At 46.7% G+C, this 15,338-nt stretch overlaps 1 protein-coding gene across 9 annotated transcripts in view; it reads left to right on the top strand.

Moving 5' to 3' along the window:
• The window catches only part of DOCK9 (dedicator of cytokinesis 9), a 1,161,971-nt gene that overhangs the window by 432,024 nt on the left and 714,609 nt on the right, over nucleotides 1–15,338 (top strand). For all 9 annotated transcript variants that reach the window (XM_078657525.1, XM_078657521.1, XM_078657523.1 and 6 more), the window contains exon 3: nucleotides 4,881–4,970. In XM_078657525.1, the coding sequence (XP_078513651.1) occupies nucleotides 4,881–4,970 (90 nt within the window). The remainder of the gene's footprint in view (nucleotides 1–4,880; nucleotides 4,971–15,338) is intronic.

Raw genomic sequence — 15,338 nt, 5'->3', positions numbered from 1 at the left:
AGAGGGCGGATTCCAAGGCGCCATCCGCCATTTCAGCCATCTCATTATCCATCACTTCCCCTCCACCTCCGAGTCCAGTCCGACCTCCCGGAGTCAACAGGTCCCTCGGCTGGACTTCTACAGTCGGCGCTTGGTGCAGAAAGGAGAGTCAACAAAAGGCCGGGTGCGCTCCCCGCAGCTCGCCGGGAGCAAATCGCCGGTTCCCGGTCGGGACTATTAACATGGCCGGGCGTCACACCCAAGGGGAACGGGCGACACGGCCTCTCTCCGGCTCGGCGATATCTCGGGTTCACGGGGCAACCCACAATTGGGAGTGGGTTGACACCAACTCTCTCGGCTCGCGGCTCTCAGGCTCCCTCTGACCGGCTTCTCATCCCGACCAGGGCCGTCCACAGTACAAACACTGCCGGGCAACCTCTGCACTCGAGGCCCCGGCGTCAGCGCCACAAAGGCCGGCAAGTAGACGGGGACAGTTCTTCGGATCTACTGCACGGTGGAGCCCCAGAAACAGTTGGTAAGTGATCGCTTCTCTTCAACAACTTAGATCGGCAAGCCTCGCTCAGGATTATCGTCAGGATAGACGTGCGGGGAGGAAGGGCCCTCGGAGCCTAGCGTTTATGCGACTGTTCCGATCGCCATCTTGGCTCCTCCCCCCACGGGGTCCCTTTTTAAGAAGCTGACCCTTACTAATAAGGACTCTGTTTGGGCCAGATCACATTGCAGATATATTCTCTGTGTGATTGCTTTAATTGCTTTACAAGTTGATTAGACAAAAAGAGTTGTTCTGGTGGACTAATATAACTTTGACTTCTATCGGACATGGGGGTTTTGGGTCTTTCTCACATGGAAGTAAAAGGTAAACAATCCGTACATTCTGGCCCTTGTAAATAGTGACCTGCATTTTGTTGGGCACACTGTCTTCACTGTAGAATGACTGTTGTTGTAATTGCTGTCCACCCCAGCAAGCAGCCTCCCAAAATCAACATTAAGGTGTCCCTGCAGAATATCTTTGCAGTTCTCCCGCCTGTGGAATTTGCTGTAGAAGTCTAAATTCTCCCACTGTAGTAGCTATTCTTGGAGAATCTTCACAGCTCGAACCACAAACGTCTTGAAAGTTCTGAAATGTCTCCCAAGCCTTTGTCCATACTGATAAAGCAGGAGTCATTCAACAGTGCATCATAAGCATACAAACTCATTTTAACAGGGGGAGATCTTTGCAGTTTGTACCACAGCACATCAAAAGCCTGCCACAATACACCAGATTCATAAGAGGGCATTGACTTTTTATGCACGATAGTAGCTGCTCACAAGATTGAAGCCTTTTCAGCTGTGCCCATTGGTACACACTGTGTTCTTGTGCCGGGCTTTCCTTGCTGAGAAATGCAAAAAAAATAATTGGACAGAATGCAGAACAATGTCATAGTTCCCAGTACAGAGATTTGGGCCTAAATCCATAGTTTTTTTTGCTCTACATGCCATTCCAGTTTGGACCCAGTCATATGCAAATCAGTCTTGACCCTGCACCCAATGGGAACAGTCCAGCCCGAACTGCCAGGTCATGTCCTCCCTGGATTGGAAACAAGCATCCTAGGACCAGTTTCGGGCTTTCAACCCTCATCAGCCAGGATAGCTTGACTCCAATGGCATAGAGAGCACATGAAGTACAGTTGCCCCTCGAAGCTACTCAAGCCTTCCCAGGATCCGTCAGCAGTCTTCCGTGAGGAGGTCTAACAGTCTTTTGTGCATCTGTTACACAGATTGGGCCATGGGCCAGTTGAAGATCCTACAGACTCATCGCAAGAACACTATCACGGGGAAATCTCTTCCAAAATGCTTCAGATTCCTCCCTTGAAAATCTAGGGGAGGATTCTCTGGCACTGCAAGGATTCATGCTTTGTAATTTCTCAACATGCTCTGAATGGCTGTAAGCTTCTCTCAATTACTGCATTTTATGCTTTGGGACTGCTGTTAAGACTTCAATTAGTTGAGCCCACAGGCCTCTTTTGAAGTAGTGCGTATTGGGACTGGTTTGACGGTGCACTACCAGCAAGTTCTTAATAGTATTCGTGTGATTGTGGGGAAGTACACAATAAGACATGAATATGAGAAAGTTCTGAAAGTCTTTTCAGAACTCTTTTGAAATTGTAGTTTGTAGTAATAATCCGAGTGCAGCATCGGTCAACCAGTTTCAGGGTCTTCATATTACCATTGTGTGCTCTGATGTTACAGTCACCCAAATGAGAACTTTGCACACTTTGTGAGATGGTGCTTTCACATAAGTTAGATTGAAATCTGCAGAGCTGTCTCCTAACAAGAAATAGTTCTGGCTTTGTCTTTCCCTGAAGAATTAGAAAACTCATTAATCATTGTGCCAAAGAATTCACAGCTCTGCTTGAGACATATTCAAGGGTACCATTTATGTCCCTCTGACTTATGGCTAGACCACAGATGTTTTGTATATTGCAGCTTGAGTCTAGAATGTTTGTTAATGCATGTTATGTTCTTTGCCAGTACCATATACAAAAATGTATATTATGTAAACATGTAATACTCATTTGCCTGTGCCTTTCTCGATATGTATATTTGAAATGTGGAACGTTTTTCCTTGTGAAAGCTTCCCTGTATAAAGTCATAAGTTCCATAGACTGCTTCACATGTAAGAGGTACATTCCTTGGAGTCCCATTTAGTTGTTTAAGGCAGTAAACAGGGTAACTAGGTTTCTGTGCAGTGAATATAGATTTCTGTCGTGTTTTGTCCCTTGGACAAGTACATTTTAAAAACAATTCCACATCACTGAGATGCACCAGTACTAGATTCAACTCCACTCACAAACCTCTTTCTCCATGTTCCTCTGTGTCCGCAACAGTATTTTCAGAGGATGGTGACTCTTTTTGCTTCAGGCTCTGATGCTCTGCAGAACCTTGAACATGTTCCTCATTACGAGGATGACCAAAAAGAGGCAGATCTCTTGCTCCCTCCGAAATGACAACTCTTGCATACGTTCTACTAGCCTTGCACTCAGAGAACTGGATGGTATCCTTGGACCTGCAGAATCTGTACTTTAAATTCTGATGCTGCATTGACACAGGAAGTATCACCAATTTGTAGTCAGCTCAAACCACTTCCAATGCACGGCCTTGCATCAGCCCTGCAGGATTACCAGGGTCATGTCTGTGATCACAGCCGATCTTTCCATTTCAAAGATACATGTTTTTCTGTCCTTCAACATTTTTCCATTGAAAGTGAATTCAAAATAGCTAGTGTCAGCTCACATGCAAAAGATGATAGTGTAGTCAGCCCTGGATTTTTCCATCAACAAATCCAACCCCATCTTTTTCTGTAGCACAGGTTGCTCTTTTTTGGAGCAATTTTCGATATGGTCATTCAGGAAAAAAGTGTTGCACCTTTTCCATTTCTTTTTTTTACTCTCAAACTGGTGCTTTGGACTCGCGCATCCTTTCTTCCACAAGTGGTATCCCCATTTCATATAGGGTAATTCATCATACTCCTTGTGTTCGTCTCTCTGCTGCACCTTTCTAAGCAGGAGGAGCGGCTGCACCAGTTGGATCCATGACTTAGCTTCTATATTTATCGGTTCTAAGAGTCCAGCGTAGATAATGAAATGGTTCCAAAATGTACCAAGTCATGACGAATTGTCCATTGTATCAAACTGTGTTATGCTTTGGCAAAGAGGATGCAGGTAGACACTGTCACCTGTTGGATTGCAGGAGCTATTACAGGAGTTTCTAGATGCAATGTGCCACTTGGGGTTATTTACAACATGAGGACTCATCATTCATATCGAGCAGAAATACCATTACTGATGTTAAGTAACATATTCTTCAGGTTCAGTGGTGGTGACACGAAGGGGTCGTTTCCAGTCTGCTCCTTCTGGTTAGCCACGATAGAGAAATGAAAGAGCCAGCACACAGAATAGGTTTGCTGGCATGTCTTTAAATGTTTTAACCATTTTATTTAAGATTCATTTCTCTATGTCCCTTTCCTAGCGTTACCCATTTTGTACTACTTTCTTATCTTTGCATGACAGTAACTATTACAAATACATTTGAAGATGCTGCATTAATTCTTCTGCCCTTAACTTCTCACTTGCATTTAATGTACATTGTATAATATATATATTTTGTTGTTAATTTTGAAAATCAGGACCTGCTTCAAACTATTGTATTTGTATGTGTTCAAGCAGGTTCTGATTATGAAAAAGGAGAGCAATACATATTTTAAATGTTATGATTGCAAACCAAAACATGTGCATGAAACCTAGCTGCCAGGTTTCATAAGAGGCGCGTGAGTCCCGGTGTCCCACCCATTCTGCTCCATTGCGTGACTCTGAGTGTGCTTCCTGGAGAAAACAATCTAATTTGGTTCTCAGAGAGTTGGTAACTTGAGATGTGCGCAGTACAGTGAATCAAAGGTGTAATTCGATTGCTAGAACGTGCAGCCTGCTGCAAATGAGGAAGGAGCGCGGTGTAATTACTTCGCTAATATTATCATAAACTACGTTATGCTGCCGTTTTTTCTAAAGATTGTGTCCAGTGTGTTTCGTTGGCCTGCGCTGCCCCTCTCCTGACCCCATGCGCACAGCAAAGAACAAACAGCAACGTGGAAACCAGCTGCAGGATTTACCACCCACCTGAAAGAGTTCTGAAAACTTTAATTTTCTCCTTTACAACTAAGTCTGCTAGTGTTTTCGTAAAGCATTATAACGCAATGTTAAAGCACATTTTCATTTTAGCATGTGTTAACTGTAACCGCGCGGTAATAATTGCTGGATTGTTTGTCAGAGCTCTGTTATGTTCTCAACTTTTCTCATTTTTAAATATGTTACTTGTGTATGACTAAACACGTGCTTCTTCCACAGACGGCCACGTTGAAACGGCAGGGTCGCTATATATGCCCCACGGTCCCCGACAATGCCGAGAAAGAAGCGGAGAGCCTGTTTGTTAAGGAGGTGAGTGAGCTGCGCGAAGTCTTTGCAAGATACAGTTTTAACGGTTACGGTAGAATTTGTAAACCACCTGTAGAATTTTTTTTAAATTAATCCTGCTCAGGTTACTACTGCTCTGCGCCTCTGGATAATTAAATAAATTACTAAACCAAAAATTCACGCAAGGGAAATCAGGATACCTATAGTTAAGGAATCCATTTAAGAGCCGCTTACAGACGAGTATACACATGGCGCTATAGGAACTAAATATTATAGAACACTTCCATCTCTATGTATAATATATATATATATATATATATATATATATATATATATATATATATATATGTATGTTTATATAATATATATGTGTGTGTGTGTATATATATATATATATATATATATATATATATATATATATATATATATTAACACGCACCAGATTCCGGTATTATAACCAGTGCCCGCTCGCGAAGGGGTCGTTGTTAGGGTCCCGGAAACCCAATATCTAAGTCCAAAAGATTCTTCAATAAGAAGAAAACGTACAACGACACGCCAGGAGTTGCTGTACTGCAAAGGTTTATTCGGCAGCAAAAAAACAACAAACCTGAAATATATATGTATGTATATATGTATATATATTTGCCTTTTGAAAACCAAGCGTTTATCATATTGCTTGCAGTACATACACAATGGTAGATCAAATACCTTCCGGGAAGCGGCCTGAAGTATAATAATGCGTCATGAGGTGTATGGGCTGCCATCTGATGCAGTGTATCCCTGCCCAAGCCAATCACAAGGCTTCACGGGAGAATAGCCCACCTGCACGTGCTGAGCCCATGTAAAAAGCAGCGCACTGGACTTATTAATATTTGTACCATTAAAAGACTGCGCAGCTTTGCCTCCTGGTAAAGCATTCACGTGCGCATTGCCTCAGGCTACGGCGCGTGCTTCCACTCACAAAGGCCCAGAGTAAGGTGATACTTCCAGAAGCTTAGTCCAAGGCATGACGTAGCCACGTTGTAGCAGCTGGAGACATGCAAGGCTGGCACATTTGTAGAAACACTGTATAGCCGGGTTAAAAGTGTAACATGTGCAGCCGAGTGTCAAAACTTTGAGTCGTTTTAGGTTTGGACGCTCCACTGCCATTGAGGTCAGCACTGCTGGTATTTTATTTTGTTTACACACACTTACCCACGCACACCCTTGCTGTTGTGGTTTTAGTAGTGCTAGTTGGACGTCATTCCATCCATCAACATCCTGAGCTTTAGCTAAGTTATGTAAACGTTTCTGCTCAGGTTAAAGATTCAGTCTGCCAGTGCCAGGCCACTTCTCCAGGTTGCGTGACTCCTGAGAAGTTAGGCGACGCTCGTGACAAGTAATGCAGATTTCTTTTGCAAACACAGGAACCGTGCAATGTTGTAAGGTCACAGAAGGTCAGGGAGGGAGGTACTGTTTAGGCTTCAGTTTTTAGGGGGTAGTGGAAGCTAGTGCAGATAAATAAAGATGGTGCTGAAGTGTTATACATCTTTTTATAAAATATATATATATACACTGAAAAAACATAGTATCATACTGATACTAAGAAAAACATCTAATAACCCATATACATACACATGTAGCTACTCACCAACCCATGCAGCCACTTATACACAAAGTGAAACACTAATACATATATTTAAATATTTAAACATTACTCACTAATATATGTATTCACTAAGATACACTTAATAAGCCAGTTAACCAATCAATTTTTTTTTTTAAATCCATGTAAACACGTATTTAAACATTTATTCTTCCATCAACTTTTACATATACATATATAACACGTATTTATTTTTCGGAAAGACACACATTCACTGGATGGTGTCATCAGTGATGTCATGAGTGATGTCACTGACCATGTGACTTCATCAGCAGTGCATTGCACGCGCAAGTTATAGTGAGTCCAACTAACTATAACGTGGGAATTTCAATGGTTTTATGCGAGTAAAATTTCCAGCTAACTATAAATGGTGTGAAACCTATGGTTTTTTCAGTGAATTTAATAGGTTTTTTAACTGGTGTGAAATCTATGGTTTTTTCAGTGAATTTCAGATGTTTTTTAATAGCAAATCTCTATAGGTATGAAATTTAATATTTTTTTATAATGATTTTTATATTGTATAATTATGTAATACTTTTTTTAATGTTTTTTTTTTTTTGTCCCGGGGCGCGTACCGATGCGCTCACCGGTGAGCGCAGTGTTACGGCGCGCCCTGGTGCGTGTACCGGTGAGCGTCTCGTTAGCGCTATTTCCGCGATCGAAAACATCTTCGTGACGTTTCGCGTAGCCGCGTGATGCGTCTTATGACGCACGGCGTAAACGCACCCGGAAGCGCCCGAACGTATACGATCGTGCAATGTCCTGACGCGCTTACGCTACGTGCCCCCGGGCGCGCCCCGGGGCGCGTAGCGTAAGCGCGCCGGGTCATGTGACCTGAAAATAACACTTATCATTGGTTCAGATAAGTTTTGGTTTCCAAATGATGAAGGCCCGATTCATGTGACCTGAAATTAACACTTTTCATTGGTTCAGGACAGTTTTGTTTTCCAAATGATGAAAGCCCCCACCTATTTTCCTCATTCTCACTTTGTACTTTGAGTGAGGAAGACCTGTTGAAAGACCTCTCTGTACCTATTTGTCTGAAAAATGGCTACAGTAGCAGCAGCTGCAGGAGCATCTGCACCACCACCACAAGGACCACCACAACACCACAGTGGTGGAGAACAAGAAGAGGAGGAGGAGGAGGAGGAGGGAAGGTTCCTACCAGAAGATACTACCCCATATAAGCCAAAGGAGCACTTTATCTGGCAGTTTTTTTCCATCCCAAAGGACAAGAAGAAAGTTAATGCACCAAAGGTGACTTGTTTAATCTGTGGTTTTGAACTTTCAAGGGGGAACCCTAACAAAAAATACTCTTTTGGCAACAACACCATGATTCGGCACATGCAACGCCGGCACCCTAATAACTATGCTAGGGCAGAGGTCAGGGAACTGGCCAGAAACCCTGCCCAATCTTCTGCCAGCACCTCCCAAAGTAAAGAACCCACCCCATCGGGTCCAGAGGCAAGGGAGATGATCCCAAACATTCAATCAAAGTTTTCCAATTTTAAAATGGTTTGCATATTTTGTGGAGTGACAATATGCTATGGTGAGCAAAGCATTACACTTATCACCCGTGCTTGGGATCACCACAAGTGCCCGAAGAAACATTAATTTTTTCCTGTTTTTTTTTGCTCCAGTTGAGCCATTTACAATTCCCTGTTTTTTGTTTCTCCCCATAAAAAATACAAAAAAAATATAAAACTGTTCAGAAAAGCCAAAAAAAGTAAAAAATGTTCAAAAAAACAATAAAAAAATATATAACAACAAAAAGAATTTAAAAAAAAGTTCTTTTTAGAACTACCTCTAATTTATAAAAAAAATGCTACATTTTTTTGAAACTGTCATTCTTTTTTCTCCATGGTACGCTCCCTGGTACGCTCCCCGGTGCGCGTACCAGGTGCTCCCCCCCGCAAAAATCGAAAAAAAATTAAAATTTTTTGGGACCCGCGAAGCACTTTTATGGCCCCCACATCAAACCTTTGGGGTCAGGGGGGGGTCTACCCTGCCCCCTTTTAGTCATTTCCCCCTTTGTTTTTGCCACCTCTTGTGTCTCGATCCTACCGACACACAAGATGGCGGCCACTCCGGACTGTTTAGAATGTTGACAAACACCCGAGAGCCAATCAGCTTTCCGCTCGCGAACTCACGTTACGCGCCGGGTGCGCTCCCCGGGGCGCGCTTATAGATATATATATTTTTTTGAACCTAAATTACTCAAAATCCACTGGAGCACATATCTTGAGGCATAGCAAAGGCACATCGGGCTACCAGTCCCTACAATTTTGCCAAGTTTGGTGGAAATCCATTCAGCCGTTCGGGCTAAAAGTGAGTCCAACCGTCCTATGGAAATGAACATGGGGAAAACACGTTTTGGAACCCCCCTTTTATCTCAGCCCCCACTTCACGAATCCCCCCGAAATTTTCAGGGAAGGAGTGGAGCGGGCCATCTGCTTTGAGAAATTCGCGAAGATTCGTCCACCGGCGCCAAAGTTATTCCCAATAGAATGTTGCGGATTTCCTATGGAAAGTAGATCCTAACTATAACTACCTACTGGCGACCGCCAGTAGGTAATATATATATATATTTTTAACAGTTAAGGAAACATGATTGGTAACATGTTTAAGTCTCATGGCATAAAACCCAATCTGCTAAATAAGCCCTGCAGTTAATTTGTAACTAAATCCATGCCTCTTGAGATGTCAATCAATCACTCATATCATTTGTAAAGCGCACTACTTACCCGTTAGGGTCTAAAGGCGCTGGGGTGGGGACGAAAAGCCATGTCTTGAGGAGTTTTCTGAAGGTCAGCAGGTCTTGGGTCTGCCATAGGTGGATGGGGAGGGTGTTCCACATCTTGGCGGGGAGGTGAAAGAACGATCTGCCGCCGGAGGTTGCTCTTCGGAACCTGGGGACTGTGGCGAGGGCGAGGTCGGTGGAGTGGAGCTGGCTGGTGGGGGTGTAGAAGCTGAGTCGTCTGTTGAGGTACGTTGGTCCGGTGTTGTGGAGTGCCTTGTGTGCGTGGGTGAGGAGCTTGAAGGTTACCCTCTTGTTGACTGGAAGCCAGTGTAGGTCTCTCAGGTGGGGTGTGATGTAGCTGCAGTGAGGGATGTCGAGGATCAGTCGTGCAGAGGCGTTCTAGATGCGTTGGAGCCGTCTCAGGAGTTTGGCCGAGGCTCCTGCGTATAGGGTGTTTCTGTAGTCCAACCTGCTGCTGACGAGGGCTTGGGTGACTGTTCTTCTCGTTTCAGTGGGGATCCACTTGTAGATCCTGCGGAGCATGCGGAGGGTGTTGAAGCAGAAGGAGGAGACGGCGTTGACCTGTTTAGTCATGGAGAGGGTGGAGTCGAGGATGACCCCTAGGTTGCGTGCGTGGTCGGTGGGTGTTGGGGCTGTTCCCGGTGCGGTCGGCCACAAGGAGTCGTCCCAGGTCGAAGGGGTGGATCCGAGGATGAGGACCTCCGTCTTGTCAGAGTTCATCTTCAGTCGGCTGTTCCTCATCCATTCAGCATCAGCCTTCATTCCTTCGTGAAGGTTGGTTTTGGCAGTGTGGGGGTCCTTGGTGAGGGAGAGGATCAGCTGGGTGTCATCGGTGTAGGAGATGATGTTGAGGGCGTGCCAACTGGCGACGTGGCCGAGCGGTGCCATGTAGATGTTAATCAGAGTTGGGCTGAGGTATGAGCCCTGGGGTACTCTGCAGATGATCTGGTGTCTTCGGAGCGGAAGGGGGGGAAGGCGGATGCTCTGTGTTCTGCCGGAGAGGAAGGAGATGGTCCAGTCCAGGGCCTTCTCTTGGATCCCTGCATTGTGGAGGCGTGTTCATAGTGTGTGGTGGCAGACCGTGTCGAAGGCGGCTGACAGGTCCAGGAGGAGGAGGGCCGCCGTTTCTCCGTTGTCCAGCAGGGACTTTATGTCATCGGTGGCAGCGATGAGGGCAGTCTCGGAGCTGTGGTTGCTGCGGAACCCGGACTGGGAAGGGTCCACGATGTTGTTCTCCTCAAGGTAGCGGGTCAGTTGTTCGTTGATGGTCTTCTCGATGACCTTTGCCAGGAACGGGAGCAGGGAGATGGGCTGGAACGTCTTGAGGTCCTTGGGGTCAGCCTTGGGTTTCTTGAGTAAGCCGTTGATCTCGGCGTGCTTCCAGCTCTCTGGGAAGGTTGCCGTCTCGAAGGAGGTGCTGATGACTTTCCGGAGATGGGGTGCGATGGCTGTGCTGGTTTTGGTGAAGATGTGGTGCGGGCATGGGTCTGGCGGAGATCCGGAATGGACGGTGTTCATGATCTTGATTGTGTCGTCGTCGTTGATGTTGGTCCAGGAGAGCAGGCGGTTGTTGCGGATGGTGGTCGTGGGGGCGGAGGTCTCAGTGGTTGTCTGGGCGGTCGTGGCGTTGAAGCTGTCGTGGATGTCTTTGATCTTGCGGTGGAAGAAGGTGGCCAGCGAGTCGCACAGGTATTGCGAGGGTGGGACGTCGTTGGTGTTGGAGCTGGGGTAGGAGAGTTCCTTCGCGATGTTGAAGAGCTCTTTGCTGTTGTGCGCGTTGTTGTCTAGGTGGTCTTTGAAGGAGGCCCTTTTGGTGGATCTGATGAGGTGATGGTGTCTGCAGGTGGCGTTCTTGTGGGCTGCCTTGCTGTCCGGTGTTCGTTCATGGAGCCAGATCTTCTCCAGCTTTTTTCAGGTTTGCTTGGAGGCCCGGAGGTCTTCAGTGAACCAGCTGTCTTTCTTGTTGGTGTGACTGTTGGAAGGGTTCTTGATCGGGGCGAGGGTTTTAGCGCAGTCGTTGATCCACTGTCTGAGGTTGCGGGGGTCGGTGGGGTCGGCGGGTGGGCTCTGGGGGCGAGGGTGGTGGTTAGCTGGTCTTCGGTGACTTTGCTCCAGCAGCGGCGAGGCATCTGTTGGGTGCGGTGGTGTTTGGTGGGTTTCTTGAAGGTGAAGTGGATGCAGCAATGGTCGGTCCAGTGGAGTTCGGTGGTGTGGTTGAAGGAGACGTGGGGGCTTGTGGAGAAGATGGGGTCAAGCATGTGACCGGCTGAGTGGGTGGGTGTTGTGACGAGTTGTCAGAGTCCGAGGTTGGCTAGGTTGTCGATCAGGGTGGTGGTGTTAGTAGTGTTGTTGTTCTCGAGGTGGAAGTTCAGGTCCCCGGAGGAGGATGTCGTCCGTGGAGGTGAGGGAGTGTGTGCTGACGAAGTCAGCGATGGAGTCGCTGAACTGTGGTCGGGGTCTGTAGATGAGGGTTCCTCTGAGGGTGGTGTTTGGGTCGGTCTGGATCTGGAAGTGCAGGTGTTCGGCAGTGCTGAGGGTGTCGTCGGTGTTGGTCGATACTCTGAGAGTGTTCCTGTTGACGATGGCAAATCCTGCTCCGTTGGTGCGGTCCCTGCGGGTGATCTTGGAGCCTTCCGGGATGGCTATGTCGGGTGCCGAGGCGGGGTTCAGCCAGGTCTCCGTCAGGAAGGCGACGTCTGGGGAGGTTGAGTCGAGTAGATCCCAGAGTTCAACGGCGTGTTTGTGGGCGGAGCGGGTGATGAGAAGGATGCATCTGAGGTGGTTGGGTTCTTTCCTGGTCGGCAGCATGGTGGGACGAATGCTTGTGAAGCCGCAGTTCCGGCAGGTGAAAGCTCTGTAGGTGCGCTTTGGGGCGGCGAGGAAGCAGGTGTGTGATCGTCCAGTGTTGACTAGGTGGAGTGTTCAGGCATCGTAGTGGTGTCGGGCGTCGTGGCGTTCGCAGGGTCAAGTGGTCCTGACCGTGGGCGTGGTACAGGCGTGGATGGGCGCAGGCGGGCTTGCACTAGCAGCGCCGACTGCGCGGCCTCCATATAAGGGGATGTGAGAGGGAGGAGTAGCGGGGAGGCGGGAGCAGGGCGGCGAATGGGATTGCAGGGGGGGGATTTTGGAAAAGGGGGGTGGTGATGGACAGAGTTTCTGAATGATGCAGAATACTCTTACAAAGTCAAGAGATCATGGTTTTAATTCATCACCTGTTTTTTAGCTCATTGCACCATCCCAGCTCAGAACCTGGCTATATGCAAATTAGTCTGTTCCTGTCCCAGTGCATGATGGGAACAGGGCAAACCAAACTACCAAGCCAATTCTTATACTGGGAAGGAAACAAGCTTCCGGGGACCGGTTTCTGGCATCACAGCCTTCGTCGGCCCGACTTGCTTGAATCCTGATGGTGCAATGAGCAAGGGACTCACGTCTGAGTATACCCTCCCACACATAGTGTGGATAAAATCGATTTTGGAAAAGGGGGGTGGTGATGGACAGAGTTTCTGAATGATGCAGAATACTCTTACCAAGTCAAGAGATCATGGTTTTGATCCATCACCTGTTTTTTAGCTCATTGCACCATCCCAGCTCAGAACCTGGCTATATGCAAATTAGTCTGCAGGGGGGGGGACGCAGTGGCGGGAAGAAAGGGCGGGGCCGCGGGAGAACTGGGCTCAGGAAGGTAAAACAAGTTTAGGCAAGAGAACAAGTGCAGGCACAGAGGAATAAAAACAAGTCTGGGCAAGAAAGCAAGTGCAGGCACAGAGGAATAAAAACAAGTCTGGGAAAGAAAGCAAGTACAGGCACAGAGGAATAAAAACAAGTCTTGGCAAGAAAACAAGTACAGGCACCGAGGAATAAAAATATGTCTGGGCAAGAAAGCAAGTACAGGCACAGAGGAATAAAAACAAGTCTGGGCAAGAAAGAAAGTTAGGCACAGGGGAAAAATACAAGATTTGGCAAAAACAATGCAGGCAGAGCTGTGCAGCAGCTTGGGGAGCGACCTGCCTGCGAGCAGGGTCAGAAGTCGCTCTCAGAGATAAATACAATTTCTACACCCAGAGCGCAGTGTAAGGTGCTCGCAAGAGCAGTCACTGTCAGCTAGCTTTCAGAATCTCGGTACTACAGCACAGATATATTTTGGGGGACTTGGAAAGGGGCTGGGTTTCCCAGTGGCCTCTCTTCCGGTTTGCATGTGCAGTTTGGAAAGCAGCAGCGCTCCACTGAAGCAAGCAAGACATTTGTAGGACAGAAGGGCCCTGGCGGCAAGCAAAGGCCCACAAACCTTGTGATTGCTGATGACACAGACACTAGGAAATGGTGTAATGGAGGTTTGCAGTTGCTCCATAAGGAATTCTGGTCTGTTACAGCGACTCTCAGGTGTAACTATATTCTTAGAAGAACGTGGGCCCCTTGCAGTGAGTTGAGGTCAGTCACTTTGGCTCATGGGTGCAGTGATGAGCAAGAATGCGCATGGCTCTCACATATTGTTGCGGTTGCCCACAGTGGCTTATGCGTGTAGTGATGAGCACAGTGCCACATGGCCTCTTACAGGGAGTTTCAGCCAGACTGGTCACTAGGTTCTCGTATTTGTAGACTTGGCTCTCAAACCCATCACATTGGGGCTCTTAGTAACCGAACTCACTCGCGGCAGATTATCTCCACACTGAGCTTCTTTTCTCTGCTTTCTTACATCACGTTGTGGCCCAGAGTTTTTCCTCCATCTTGTGGGTACCCTCGTTAGTATGTTCTGCCTGTGTCCCAGTCCCCCTCTACAGAGGTGTGCAGAGCACCTTGAATTAAAGGGTGAATAATGAAAAAACACTAATATTCAAATGCTCCAAACTTAAAGCAGATTCCAGACATATCACCGTTTATTTTCCTTTCAGTTCTGCCACAACTCTAGGGTATCTAGCTAGCCATGCGAGTTATCACTTTCGGAGAGAGTATTCAAATGCACACTACCTCTGGCCAGTCGTTTGCAATTTTTGGGGCTCGTCTCTGAGCAGAAGCGGACACAGTTTGTGGAGGATTGGAAGGTAGCAGATCTTTGTGCTTGCAGCTCTGGCCAGTGTCATTGTTTGTGTTGCTGCTTGCTGGAACTGGTTTGCTCCAGGTCCAGTGGTCCAGAAAGGCTCATTTTGCTGCATTCAAGTGAATTTAATTCCAGACACATGTACTTAACTCTACTAGAAATTCTACAGGAATGGAGGTCAGGAGTGCAGAGCAGGCCCGTATCGGCACAGAGAAGAGCAAACTGCAGAACCCACTGCCGCTAAAATCAATGGCGCACTCTACAGCCTTAGTGCTAAATATATCCAGAAGGAAACCCCGTAACGGGTTCCAGGGCACTAACATTTTGATTAACCGTAATAGGCTGATGTCTGAGGGCCCATTAATGACATAACCTCTACGATGTACAAAGGGTTGCTGGTAGGCAGTTTCCCACTTGAGTGCAGGTAAAAAACAAACACTTATTTAATGTATAATTCGCTGCTGTCACTGTTGACAGAGACCCATTGCCTTCTCCTAGACGCAGCAGGCACCTAAGTTTGTGGAAGAAAAATAACTGCGTACATTGCCTTTTAGGGAGACTGCAGTATACATTTATTAGTGATCACAAAAGTGAGAAAATTGTTGCCAAGGGATTCCCTTGTTAGATACCAAAAAAGAGGAGCTCCCCTAAGCACAGGCCCATCGATTCTTTTAAGGCAATCTGTGGGCATAGCATAAGAAGCAAAGAGTTTTTGTTAGTACCATGTGAGGTCTATCCATTTTCCAAGGCATGATAATGAAGCTGTATCTCCTACGATCTCAAGGGTCTTTCAAACATTGTTCTCAGTACTGTTTTGTCATGGTTCTTAACAAATGCAGCGTCTCTGCTTTATTCGCTCCTCTTGCTAAATCCATCCCTACCTCACTTCTAGCTAATAGCACATTTAGTTTTTATGGCAGCACCCGGACTGCTGCTTAGTTAGTTTTA

The sequence above is a fragment of the Lissotriton helveticus genome, chromosome 8 (genome assembly GCF_964261635.1).
Source record: "Lissotriton helveticus chromosome 8, aLisHel1.1, whole genome shotgun sequence".
Classification (NCBI taxonomy): Eukaryota; Metazoa; Chordata; class Amphibia; order Caudata; family Salamandridae; genus Lissotriton; species Lissotriton helveticus.
The sequence above is the reverse complement of the archived record's forward strand: the minus strand, read 5'-3'. Positions and strand labels throughout refer to the sequence as shown.